This window comes from Polyergus mexicanus, unplaced genomic scaffold, assembly GCF_030449975.1.
Source record: "Polyergus mexicanus isolate NDT 795.1 unplaced genomic scaffold, iyPolMexi1.0 SCAF_6, whole genome shotgun sequence".
Lineage (NCBI taxonomy): Eukaryota > Metazoa > Arthropoda > Insecta > Hymenoptera > Formicidae > Polyergus > Polyergus mexicanus.
The window spans coordinates 117,558-132,182 of NW_027223326.1; the positions used below are offsets into that span (position 1 = coordinate 117,558).

Below are 14,625 nucleotides of genomic sequence, written 5' to 3' on the forward strand. Positions count from 1 at the left end.
TATTTATCAAATAGAATATTTTGTCAGTCGCATGTTGTATGTGTATATACAATACATAATATTATACATCGTTATCTATCCTTACCTGATAGTGTAGACAAATACTTATTTTAGTTTATGACACGACAGTTTTGATACTGAGACCATAGATCTCTGCACTTTTACAACTTTAAATATGCGTAATTTTTCCATTGGAGATATAATATCTATGAATGTTTCTTTTTTTTAAATCTCCCTGCCTTATATTCGTTTAAATAAAATTTTATCAAGATGTTTTCTCCTACGAATTCATCCTTATCCAGTTATCTCTGGACGTCCGAAAGCGGACGTAGAAATTTGAACAAAGTATCTCAGTAAAGCATTAGGCGGCCACAACTCTCTCTCATCAATTTCAATCACGTCGTATGACGCAGCAGCGCTGATAGCGAGCGATAAGTCTATTAATACAAGATAAGTATTGTACGTAGCAACGTGCATACATATAATATATTCGACGTTTTCGGTGATGAGTTACAGATATAAATTGATAACATAAATTTATGCAGAGAATCGCTATTATATATTATACATTATCGCTTAGAGTATCGAGTAAAAGGGATTTGGCTGTTTATTGTTTCAGAACGCCGCCACGTCTTGCAGTAGCGACAGCGACGAGGGACCGGTCACGAAACAGCCTCGTCTCAGCCGCGGACGATCGCGTGGCTCCGGCACGGAATCGCCGGGACAGTCTGTTCGCTCGAGGCGTATGGGACGCGCGAAGCGCGTTGCCGAACACAACTCGGATTCCGAGTACTTCGATCATCGTTCAATCTCCGGAACGAGGACCACCGACCCATCCGACAGCGACGCCTCTTCCGAGAATCGATCCGTTGACGAAGGATCCTATTTCGAGGTATGTCACGTTATCGGACATAGACGGATCCTCTCGCTCGGGAGTTTGCTTTTGATTCGTCGACCTTTTGGGACGATGGTCGAACCGAGCATCCCGCCGCTAACTTTGCACGAAATCCATTATTTACGAATTGGAAGGGTTCCCTATTATTGTCACAGAATACCGTCTGTCGTGACCGCATAGCGAGGAGCCATGTCGTTATAGAAATATAAATAAGGTTTATGCGGCGAGTGAATCACGTCAAGTAACGGGAATCATACTTGTGTTACGATTGTAAAATAATCTGAGAAAGATAAGATTGACTTAATGACGCAAAAAAAAAATATCGGTATAAATAAGTCTTAAATACAATATAAATTTAAATCAACTAAGTCTCTCATCCAAGCTTTCATAGTATTCGCTGCAAAATGCAATCGCATGTCAAGACCTTTCGTTTTTGCATCTTTTGCACAAAAAAATGGTTAAAGACGGGAAATAACCCCGTCTAGATTCTGTTCCAAGAATCGGCAGCTACTATTGTTCTCTATATTGCATGTCATGAAACATGCCTATTACAAGTCATTAGACTTATTAGTCATAAGACTATGCTTTCTCTTACGATGTGCAGGATGAATTATGTCAGCTGTGTGTGATGGACGCAAAGTTCGACGAACCGGCAAAACAAGAAGCCACTAGTTCCATTGCGTCTACCGCGGAGGATCGAGGGGAAGAAGGTGACGTCGAGGACAACGGAGTGAGTATCAACGATATGCCGCCTACACCGGATACTGTACCGATAACAACATCGACAGCGGCGATGCAGGATGCATCATGCGATGAAATCGACGCGGTGGGTACCGTGCAAGTCAGAAATACAGAAAAATCCAATAAGAGTTTGCGGACGAAGACCGAGCTTGTGAAACGTTGTGGTGCAACAGAAGTTGCTGCCTCGTTCAACATGTGAGTCGCATTGTTTATCCTTTTCTCGCAAACTCGAACGATAAATCATAATCGTTTCAAAATTGATTGCCTGTCAGCTCTTTAACATTCATTTTTGCCATGCTAGCATAAGTTTCATGGTTATACTCTCGATGCTTTTAATAAACTGCTAAGTGTCACATCCATATATATATATATTCAACACTAGATTGTTCTCTCTGATGTTTAGGTCCGATAGAAAATCAAAGAACTGTGCTACCTTTTATTTTAAACATTTGGATACCGATTCCGAGGTGGATTGTAGTCAACCGATCCAGGAATCGTCAAACACAGTGGACGATTCCTCCGAGGAGGAGTGGACTTATACTTCTACTCGTCGAAATAATTCGTTTATCATTTCGGAGCAGCGCAGAACGAACGTTGTGGTCCGTCTAGATTTTGACGAAAATCCACGGATAGCTAGAAGATCAGAAAATATGCATTTTATATCGGCGAAAAATGCAGAACAACAAAACAACGAGAGAGAAATGTCTGCAGACCGTATGCACGATCGGGTTGCTCGACAAAAAGATAGCGATGATGAAAGGAAAAATGATAAGTCAAGTATCCAAAAATTAATTAAAGAAGTGGAAAACTTGATTGGTGAAGAGCGACATACAGCCTCGCGCAGCTTTTCGCAATTAGTATTCGAGGAGAAGAACATAACGAATAATCATCGAGCTAAATACGCGCGCGTAAAGGAATGGTTAAAGTTGAACGCGTCGAGAAGTTACGAGGGCAGATCACAGGTAAATTAAATTAGAGCGATAAACTTCTAGAAAAACAGAATACAATGAACAATGTTCTTTTAGATCGGATTAAATATTGTATTTCATTTGGTATATAAATCTTGTGCGTAAAATTGTGTGTTTATTATTTCGATACCATTGGTATTTTTAATAATATATTTGTATAAAAAATGTATTGCGCGAATTTTACACATAAGAATATACCAAATAATAGAATGTACGATAGATTCATAATTATGGTACGTATATATTACAGCCATTAGATAGTTGTGATGCCAGCGGTGAATATACAACGGAGGAATCCGATGGAGAAAGACAATCGATATCGTCGGACGATTTACAGAGCAGCGTCGCGACCTATCGTCGATTCGAAGGCGCTCTCGGGTGTATATCGCAATCCCCTTCACAAGAGATACTCTATAATTTTCAGAAAACGCCTGTTAACGAAGTACTCCCCGACGAGAACACGCCTAAGGTCGTAATGCGCTCTAAACAAAAAGCGAAAGGATCGAGACCATGGAGCGTTTCTTGTATCTCTCAAATCGGAAATAATTCTAATTTAGCTCAGATAAACGATCCTTTTTTACCATTCTCTATATCCGAGACGGCGCTTCATCAGTTAGTCACGACACCGCCTACCAAATCTGTATCCTTGGATGCTACGTAAGTACAGTATATTGTCTTTTAATAATCTTTGTTTTCTCGATTTTTCTTATTTTTTAAGATCAGCTTCTAAAAATTAATTATTGACTAATTAATTTTTTCTGAAATAAAGGATATGTTAAATATATTATCAAATATATTTATATTGCAGAGGAACACGGAAATCATTTAATTCCACATCCACTTTGTTAGAAGAGTCCCTTATATGTCCTGATGATCGTGTAGTTAGAAATATTTCATTTCGCAGAAAAAAAAATAGATTGCGTAAAAAGACTTTGGTAAGAGAAACTAGATTACGATATGAAAAGTATTGATAAAATTGTTTATTAAATCATGTTTGTTAAATGTATCTTCTTCTCTTCGAACTATTTTATAGATCACGTCAAATAAATATATCAAATTGTTACAACTTATGTTCATTTAGGGTCGTAAGAGCGAATCTAGTTCGGAAAGCGTGCATGTCGTCAATCATCATTCGGCGGGTAGCGATGGCAGCTCGAATCAGCAACGCTCGTCTCGTAAAATGAATCCAAGTCGCACAATGCATACAGTTCCAAAAGAAAACTGCCACAGTCATTCGACGACTCTTGTTAAATCCGGGTCTTTCTCGGGCTGTACTGTTTATCAACAATTACATGCAGAAACGGCCCTTGCTAATAATTCTGCGCCGCTCAGGTTACTTTGTTGCAAGCCAATTGCTTCCACGTCAGAGATTGAAAGCGAAGATCATAATTATGCTCGAGGACATCTCGCTTCCGATAATAATATATTGAATAAAGCGTTGAATAGCAAAGAACTAACCAATCAGCAGTTAAATGTAGACAGCGATGTAGAGATGAACAGTCTTGGTAACAATTCATTATACGAACAGGCTTGGGATAATTACCAGGTGATACAAAAAATTGCATAGCATTTTTAATAATAAATGCTTATAAAGCATTGCTCTATATTATTAATTTGTTGATTTACAGGAGAAGTATATGAGCGAAGCTTACAGTGAACCATTAGATGTAGAGATGGCTCGACGATTATTGGATTTTGGAGATGACTATCGAAATTTTCTCGATAGTCAGTCAGAATGCGCATCTAGTATAAGCGCAATTCCTGCTAGTTCGCCATTACCTAAGATTCGCACATATCATGTAGGTCCTGTACTATTATTCTTTCTCGATCAAGTATCCATATTCTTCCTATAAAAAGGCCAATGTTGAAAAAAAAAAAAAAAAAACCATAATGAATTAAATAATAATACATTAATAATTTTTTTATGTACTTATATGATACTCGAATATTGTGCCATTTTCTATTATGTTTATCGATAGAGAAATATACATTCATAAAACATCTTAGATGATCATTACTGCTTAGATCACAGTCACGATAAATAAACTTTTCAAGCAATATAGAAGTGTCTTATTTTTTCATAATACGATTATTAATTGTACGCAAGTTTTGAGATATCTTATCCAATTATGATATAAATTGTAATATAAATATATTAACTTTCTGTGATTTACGTGAATTGTGATTTCTCTCTTCTAAAGTTGCTTTTGAAGCTGATTACAACATTGATAAATCTAAAAATAAAAAGATATAATAGAAATATATATGATCGATAAATAATCAAAAATTAATATTAGAAAAAAAAAGGATTGAAAGAAAAATAAATTATTCGCATAACATCCATCATGTTAAAATGATGGCTTGTGCACATATGTGGATTATATCTATATAATATTTTGTGTGTATTTCACGAGAGAGAGAGAGGAAACATCATGTGCGTAATGTAATCAACAATACTCATGCAAATTCTAATCGTTTTTTAGGAAATTGGCGATAGTACGGAAGAGAGTGATAGCGATGAAGAAAATTTACGAAAAATCGTAGAAAATTCACAGTCGCAGCTTATACTTGCTGAAAATGCTTTTGTAAGATCCAATGGCGTGATTCCTGCAGAACTCGTACGTATTTTGTTACTAATGTTTGCAATAGAATGTCCCCCTGTACGCATATCAAATTATAGATGCTTTTGGAGTCTAGTTTTTGCTTTGTCCCTTACTCGTTTTATTCGTTATTTTGTTTCATTATATAGGTCAGGTTATAGGTAGTAATTAGGTATTAGGTCGGCCATATCATAAATACTGTTACGCATATATACAATATAAAACATACAATAGTTTAAGTTTATTCTATTATATATTATATTTCCTCTCCTATTATTAGTAGCGTATATCATATGTCGGATTAAATTTCCAAAGTACTTTTTAAATATAATTTTCATTAGTTATATTTAAAAAACGAAAAAATTTTTGTGTTGTGAGATGAATAAGATTTATATGTGTATTTATATTTCTATAACTTATGTTATATATTTCTATAATTTGTTATATTGATTAAAATTAGCAGTTCTTTAATTTATTATATATTAAGCTTTATCAAAGTTTTTATTTATTTTTTCTTTAAAGGAAAAAAAAATTGCGTGAGATTATCATAATAATTATCTTCCCCGTAAAATCTTCAAAATCATTTCTTTATTATTTTTTATTATTATTCTTCTTCTCTTTTTCTTCTATTATAAAGATTCCAAGTGTCATTAAATCGTGCGCTATTATTTTCGGGTAAACTGTCATGATTGCCTAATTGTAATTAACTAAAACGCGCAAGCTATTTTTTATTATTATATATATTAGCTATGATAATAAAATAATGTAATGAATTGATTAATAAAAATGCACTACTTTATGTTCGATTTATGTCATGATATGTCATGACACGTCACGACAATGGCAGACATAGTAGTTAATCGAATTTACCTTTCTATCTCTTAATAGGCCGAAATGGAGTCTGCGTGTAAAGAAAACTTAGGGTGTTTGCAGACTGTAATGGACTCGCAGAACGGATATTTGCGATATGAAAAATATTCGAAACAAGTTCGCGGTGAGTACGATCAGTTAATTAATTTTATATCGTTCCTGTATATAATTATTGCTTTGTACTTGTTATTTTGGCCTGAGGGAACCTACTCTATCGCTTATTTTTTCTGATAGAATACGAGATAAAAACTGTCTTTAGCCATTTTTATATTATTGCATGTTAATACGCATATAGCGCAAAGCTGTTTTTGTACAAAGAGGCGTGAAACATACGATCGCTATTATTTCATCGTATCTGATCTTTATCTTATTTTATCAGTATAATCGTCTTTATTTTTTCGAACGGGCAGCAGATAGATAGCGAAAATTAGAGTGTGCGTAATTTTATTGTGTAAAAATTTTACGATTCTGTTTTATAAATCTATTAAAAGGGTAACTATATTCTTCTGTGCTAAAATTACTTGTAATCTACAATACTATCATCGTGAAACCGGCGCTCTAATTCGATCACTTTATTGTTCGTGTGCGCGATTCGTCGAATATCTAATTAGAAAAAACTGTTAGAAGAAAGAAAAGCATGAATTCGGTTTTAATATTATTTAATTATTTTATATATGTTTATTTTATTTTATACATATATTTATTTCTCTTATTATTTATGTAATAAATATCTTTAAATAAATCTGTTTATTAGCATGTGTTATAAAAATAATAGCATGCGTAATATCTTTTATATTATTTTAATGCGTTTTGTGTTTATTACGATTGTAATTATTATTCAATAAATACAGCGTCTTCAACGTTTTATTCTAACTTTGCAGATTTATATATATTTGTTTTAAATAGAGATAAAAGAAATATTATCAAAATTATAAAGGAAAGCAAAAGAGTTACACTAAAAAGAATATTATGCGAGACACAATGAAATATATATAACAAGAATTAAATATTATCCTTTCGTATATATATTTATCATAATTAGGATAGGTTGTGTAAATTGCACATCTGTAAATGCAAAAATTAAGATTGACGTTGATGAGAAAAAACACTATATACTTTCTAGCCAACGTAGCTCGAATATAGACATATCCGGAGAAAGTAGAAAATATCTATACTTTCAAAGTCACATTCGCATTATATATATAAATAAATCGCCTCGCAGGGTATTGCCCATTACAGGCACATTGTCGTTAGTAATAACATATTCGCTAAAAACTTTTGATTATCTCTCGGATCGGTGTCAAGTCAAGGAGATTAACGACAAATTTATTTCAATCGTAAATTTATTTAAATCTCCATTCTCGCGATCGTATTGTGATATCCGAGAGAGTGTCTCTCATGCCTTATATAAACTAAACTCTCCCCTATTATTAGAGAGTGTATAAAAAGGCGGAACCCGCGAGCGCATCTCGCTATTCATTCGCGCCCGCTCGCTCTCGTATCGCGGCTGACTTCAGGCGTCACGTGGGATCGCAGCGCTCGCGCCCGCGAACGCGAATGCCTTCACAGTGTTTCGATGCGCTCGGATCGGGTCGGACGTTACCGAACGTTCGCTCGTCGTCGTAGTGTTTTATCTAGCTCGCGTCGCGATCGCGATTTCCCCCCCAAAAGAAAGGAATATACCGCTGATTCCGGGAGGATCGGATATATCCGAGAGTCCGTTACCTCGAGCTCTTCGAACGAACATTACTGATGACTCTAATGCTCGCGCAAAGAGAGAAGATAGCCTCGAGCGATTTGCGTACGTATCTCTACTGCTTCCGTCACGATCGTCTCATTATTATCGCGCGCTCGCGCAGTTAGTTTCGTATCACAATTAATCATGAACAATATATTTATCCTGCGCGCAATCGATAATTTGAAATCTCTTTTACAGCGTGTCATCATATTACTCGCGGCGAATATTCGTTATCGAATTCGTTCGCCCCGAGCGACATGTTCAAAGTATACTTTTTCTAATATAATTGCCGCCATGTTTACGCGAAAGGAAATAACGGTTACTGTATCGCTTTGGACAGTTTTCGTACGAAAATTTCTTTTACGATTTCTTGTCGTAACACTGAAGGATTTATACTGGTATTTCATAAGCGATATATGCTGAATGTATACACACACACACACACACATGAAAAGATTAAAGGAGAAAAATTGTAATAAAAAATTGAGATAATATTACAACAATCGTCATCACAAAGAACGGCGCGTATTTCAAATTTTGCGCGTCTCTCTCTTCTCCCCCCCCTTTTTTTTTTCTTTTTTTTCGTTACGTCGCACAGTCGAAATGTTACAATTATATTAGATCAACAGTTATATTGTATTAACCGTCACCTTCCCGGAACTTTGCATTGTCAGGAACAATAATATTAATAAATTGCTCGTGTAACGCGTCTAAGAACGCGAAGCTTGGGTAAAAATTCACATCCATCGCGCGCATACAGGGTGTCCCATTTTAATCTCCTCAGGCAAATATCTTAAAAACCAAGCCCGGAAGAGAAAAATGTTTCGGACAAAAGTTGTTTGGTTTCGAGGGGGCCATAAGACGGTACCATTGGTTTGATCTTGGAAAATCATTTGAAGGTCATGCGAAGGTCAACTTTGAAATCTTAAACGGAAACCCCCATTTTTTATTTAGTATTCTTGTAGCCGACATCGAGAGCTTTCCAAAACACTGTAATAAAGTATTTTTTCATGAAGTACTTTTTGAGTTATTTTATATTTTAATCTGACATATTTTGATATGAAAAATAAAATATCTCGTAAAATATTCAGTTTTCGATCATCTTACCGTAATACTTTTATGTACAGAATAATGAAACAAATTAATTAGTGCCAAAGAAAACAAATAATTGTTTAAAAAAATACATTGTAAATAATTTTCTTAAAAACAATTTTTTTTTTTTTATACTAATTGATTTGTCTCATTATCCTGTACATAGAAGTATTACGGTAAGATTATCAAAAACTAAATATTTTACGAGATATTTAATTTTTTATATCAAAATATTTCAGATTAAAATATAAAATAACTCAACTAAAAAAATACTTTATTATAGTGTTTTGGAAAGCTCTCGATGTCAGCTACAAGAATACTAAATAAAAAATGGGGGTTTCCGTTTAAGATTTTAAAGTTGATCTTCGCATGACCTTCAAATGATTTTCCAAGGTCAAATCATTGGTCACCGTCTTATGGCCCCTTCGAAACCAAACAACTTTTGTCCGAAACATTTTTCTCTTCCGGCCTTGGTTTTCGAGATATTTGCCTGAGGAGTTTAAAATGGGACACCTGGTATATATTGCATTCGACGCATCAAACTTGGAACTTTCTTACTGTGTACATCTTTTAGATACTAACTATTCGTTATATTCATACGTTGGATTTGTGCCGTTAATTCATAGGCATATATGTTGTTTCCGCAAAAGGGGCGTCGTGGGTTGCATCGTTTAAAAACGTATGGGCGGATTGCATTCGGTGCCAATTTACGCTCTGGCGATCATACGCGACGAAGCATACGTGATCGCATATGTGATGCAGTATGAGGTACATATATGTACCTACATATGTGAGTTTTATTACATTGATGCTGCATTCTGTACGATTATATCCTGTAGCTCGAGACACATGATACTTTCTACTTATATCGAATTTTTTCTCTAACGTTTCCGTATGCGTTTTTCAACGATATAACTTGAGGTATTATTAAAATTTTCAATATAATGTATTCGTTTAACCGTTATTTGCTTTTTATCGACTATATTTATACAGTATCATTTGCATTGTATGTGTAAATGCGGTTTTAATATGGAAAAAGTGGTCTGTATAAAAGAAAGCGACCAACAGAAAAGAGGCCATGAAAGTCGTACGGTACAGATATAAGCCTCTTGACCTTTAACATTTTTCTTTTTTTTTTTATTCACAATCGTTTTACATAACCGGTCGATCAGAAGCATATAAATCGTCACACAACACCGTTATTGCGAATAACAGTATAGCTCTTCAAGAAGCTGGGAAACGAAAAAATATATGGGATAATAATTGCCGATTTCCTTCCTTTCACCTGCTTTCTGAGAGTTTTTAAAAGCAAGAAGAAAAGGAAACAGTTAATCGCACGAATGCGCGCATCGAGTGTCAGAAATGTTAAATTATCGCCGTTTGTAATGATATATAAAAGTTTTGCATGCTATTGTGTATTAAATTAATATATGATAAAATGTATGATAGCGTTTATATACTACATTTTTTACACTGGAAATTATATACATGTCTTTGAAATTATTTTGAAGAAAAAAAAGGAAATAATTAAAATTTTAGTAATTTTCTAATATAAATAATTGATACATTTCTAAAATACTTTTAATATTCAGAACATTTGTTTGATTATCTGAATAAAAAACAAGCATTTGAAAAAAATGATCATATATAATGTAAAGTATTATTGTCCGTTTAAAAAAATATTATGTTACTAATATTAAATTATATTGTGTTTAGGTATGATTGAAAGATGGGAAACATTGGCATCACGAGTCAAGCAGGCGCAAGCGGCTGGTCCTCTTCATCATATGCTGGCTACCATGCGAACAAATATTAAAGTCATACACGATCGACATTTTAATTATGAAATCGTTGTGGAGCCACATTTGCTCGATGATCGTATTAATAGGATCGCTGTAAGTTGCTCTTTTAGTATTATATATATATTGTTGCGTCCGCGGATCGAAATCGATATAACATGAATCCGCGTGACACAACCGACACTCGCGTACCGCAAGTAATAAATAATTAACACTCCTTTGAAAGAACGAAAGGAACTTTAATATAATAACACAGAACACTATTATACAAGGAACACAGAACAATGACGGTTATCGTAATCTCGAATACGTCCGCCCGGAATGGTATCCGTCGCGAGACTCCCAAAATGGCCGATCTCTCTCCAGATGAACGCCGTTGTTTAACAACAACCCTTAGCAACGTTCTCCCGGAGACGGGTACAGCAGATTCAGGAATAACGGTCACAGACGACCCGCAGGGACGCAACAATATATATATATATATATATATATATATATATATATATATATACATATATATATATATATTATTTCGTATATATGTATATTAGTTTGGGAGTGATTGTTAAAAAAAAAAAAAAAAAAAAAAAAAAAAAATCATTTATAATTTTTATAGATGGAAGTGGATTGAGTAGCGTATATACTTGCGTTTTCTTGTAGATGCAATTTGGTTTGATTTTTAATATGATATTATAGATAGCTTTTATCAGCAGTAAGCATACGGTATATGGTAGTGCATGCACTGTCGGTAAATATACCAGTAGAGATGTGTATCCTCTTCTGCTGTGAAAGAGATCCTCTATTGCGATTTGACTGATACTGATAGGGCAGAGATCCTATTGATTTCTCCCCTCTTTTCTCTCTCTTTCTCTCTCTCTCTCGTTTTTTATTGCTCTTTATTTATAATGTTTATTTATTTAATGAAACTATTATTTGAAAATTAATCGATATTTTTCCGAAATATAGTATATTGATCGATTTAATATAGATTGAGTAAAAACATATCTTCATTAAATGAAAGATCTTAGATCTATATGCAACACATATAAAATATCTTAAATCTCTTATGTCAAATTCTTCAAATCGCAAAATCGGAATGTACCTTAAAGGATACATTAAGAAATTTTGGCGTATGAAAAATATTACTAGAGAAAATTCGAATTGATAATCTTAAAAATTCGAAAAAAAATTCCGTTTTGAACGCGGTTTACCAACAAATTTCTACAAGTTCTTGGGCAATGGAATCGGAATAAGGGAGCGCGACATTATTAGAAATGTCTCCGGTACGCGGCGGGTAAGACAGAAAAGTCAGAAAGCTGAGGCAGAAAGCTCGCGATCGGGGAGGAGGAAGAAAATGAAAGCGGGCGAGGGTGGCGGACTGAGGGATGAGCGGAGGAGGAGACGATGGTGGAGACGGTGAGAAGATAGAGAAAAGAGAGCGGGAGAGAGGAGTCAGGAACCAAGCAGAGGAGGCAGAGGTAGCGGCGTAAAAGCGTAGTCGTGTCGCACGTACGCTCGTCTGACGGCGACGTGCTCGGCATCGCAACTCGCGCGGAGAGCGAACGCCGGCGAACCTAGCCAACCCCCTCGGTGGAGTTTCACTCCCCCCGAGAGTCGTCCCCCGAACCTCCCGGATCACATCTACCAGCCCTACCGTGGAAGCCCTCCGTGGAAGTTGCCTCCCCCCTCTCTCTCCTCCGCACCCACCCCAGCCTCATTGCGAAGACCAAACACATGCTCCCTATCTATCATCAAGATGTATTAGCGTCCAACATTTGCCGGGTGAACTCGTCGCTCTGCTGCATTATGCACGAGATATGTGCGGTAGCTCGCACCGATCCGCGCCGGACCTGAAAGCCGCGTTCTTGTTTTACATCATGTCTCGTTTACGGTTTCGTGTTTAAGGTCGTCAAAGTCCCCGATAGTGCCCATGACAGTCTCTATCACGCGGTCATAAGACTGGCGTATTCGTTTGCGGAAACTATAGCTTCATCCTATAAATTCCTAGCCAAAGTACCGTGTGTCTCGTAGAATACATTAATAATATTGTAGAACATCATTGTAGGCTGTCAACAAGCTGATTACACATGGTGGATGATTGTCCGTCGCGACGCACGTGGAGAGTTTGGCGATTGGAATGCAGGCCGCGCGGCGCCGAAAAGCACAACTGCGCGAGCGAATACAGATTGACGTCCGCGCGAGACAGGATTGAATGTTTCGTTATGTATTATGCATCGCTAAGCGGCACGCTATTGGCACTGTACGTGTGCATTCCGCGGCACGTACATTCGACGCGATTTGATCAAGGCTCGTCACCTGCTGATTATGCTATTGCATCATATCCGGACAAACATTTACCGTTACAGCGCGCTTGTCGGGCGGAGCTTTAAGCTTTATTCGCGTAAATCAACTTTATATACGATAATTTTGCGAAAGTTTCAGATATGAGGAATCGATGAGATGAATATTAGAATGAGTTGCAATTAATACAATTTCTCAGTCGAATTTAATGAAAAATTAAGATTATACGTATGACAGTGCTTTATCGTATCTCAATTTAACGTTTATCACGGTAGTAGACCTTGAACATATTTTAAAATTCAATCTTTCTCTTCTAACATTTATTTTCGCAAGGTTGAATTCTTATGTATCATAGCGAAAGGAAACGTGGATACGGAACGCGATACTACGAGGGGACTATACGTGGCACAATTAAAATACTGGCAGTGGATCTCCGTTCCACTTAGTACCGCGGAATTACGAGACGTAAAAAGCTAATTCTCTACTTTTACGGGGTACGTGCTCGGTGGGGTATGACCGGGACGGGAGGGGGACGACCTCATAGGCATGCAGGTCCCGAACGCGCAGAGCGACCGCTCTGTATACCGAATTCGAATCAATTGATTGGCTGTTGATTGGAAATTGAATTAGATCGGAATGTGCGTGTCTGCGTTGCGAGGGCCTCGGCAGACGAGCAAGGGGGTAGAAGGGTGGTGGCTGCCGCTGGTTACGCGTCGTTGATGTCGATGGCGGCAGCGACGAAGACAAGTATAGCAGCAGCAGCAGCAACAGCAGCAGGGTGGTTACGAAAAGAGGGGAGAAGCGGCGCGGTCGCTTCTGCCTTTGCTATGCGTTCGGAATATCAATGACAACCACTTTTCGCCGGACAGCGGAGCAAATCCACGCCGCGCACTTCGCGCAAAACCACCCGCGTTGGGGACCGCTCTCCTTTTCATCGCGCGATTTGCCCCCGCTTGACGATGCAAACCAAACCAGACGACTAACCGCCAGCTGCTTATGATGACGAGGATGGGGAAGCGTCGTATATATTTTTATTAAAATTTTCGATTTTAAGAAAAAAAAATAATGCACCTTGATGGAGTGCTTGTTTGGTATCGAGCTACTATCTGAAATACTGTAAACGAGTATTTATCAGCGACAGCGCATAGTTAAATGTAAGTAAGGGTTGTAGGAACACGCGTACGATGCAGTAACCATGTCACGTTGTCACATCCCCGTCGTCCTACCACGGGATGCGCTACGCGACGAGGACCGCATAAATAAACCCAGGTTTACGACGGCGACGTAGGGCGCGACGTAAGAGAACGAAAACGAGAGCCCGGCGTTTCTCTTCTCTTCTCTTCCATTTCCCTCGCTCATCGCGTGACGAGGAGGAGACCTTAGGGAAGCTCGTAAAGCTCGTCCTTGCGGTCATCTCGCGCGTCTTATATCCTCGTCTCTTCCGTTCTTTAACAGTAATTTCTCTAGTTCTCTTCTACCGAACGGTGTTTGCCATATCGATGCGCCATCTATCGAGTATTATATGAAATGCTGACTCTTTTATACGTTTCCGTAAAATCAATTTAGGAGACACGAGAATAAATAAACCACGGAATAGTACTCTGCGTTGATACCACTGCTT

The 14,625-nt window shown here is 37.1% G+C and overlaps 2 protein-coding genes across 3 annotated transcripts in view; one reads left to right on the forward strand and one right to left on the reverse strand.

Annotated features, from left to right (window-relative positions):
• The window catches only part of Cog1 (conserved oligomeric Golgi complex subunit 1), a 79,340-nt gene that overhangs the window by 19,628 nt on the left and 45,087 nt on the right, over positions 1 to 14,625 (reverse strand). The window lies entirely within an intron of this gene.
• The window catches only part of LOC138933889 (klarsicht protein), a 46,950-nt gene that overhangs the window by 15,125 nt on the left and 17,200 nt on the right, over positions 1 to 14,625 (forward strand). For both annotated transcript variants that reach the window (XM_070297042.1, XM_070297043.1), the window contains 10 exons: positions 620 to 892; positions 1,500 to 1,831; positions 2,040 to 2,598; positions 2,855 to 3,261; positions 3,413 to 3,539; positions 3,686 to 4,150; positions 4,233 to 4,403; positions 5,088 to 5,222; positions 6,093 to 6,198; positions 10,621 to 10,799. In XM_070297042.1, the coding sequence (XP_070153143.1) occupies positions 620 to 892; positions 1,500 to 1,831; positions 2,040 to 2,598; positions 2,855 to 3,261; positions 3,413 to 3,539; positions 3,686 to 4,150; positions 4,233 to 4,403; positions 5,088 to 5,222; positions 6,093 to 6,198; positions 10,621 to 10,799 (2,754 nt within the window). The remainder of the gene's footprint in view (positions 1 to 619; positions 893 to 1,499; positions 1,832 to 2,039; positions 2,599 to 2,854; positions 3,262 to 3,412; positions 3,540 to 3,685; positions 4,151 to 4,232; positions 4,404 to 5,087; positions 5,223 to 6,092; positions 6,199 to 10,620; positions 10,800 to 14,625) is intronic.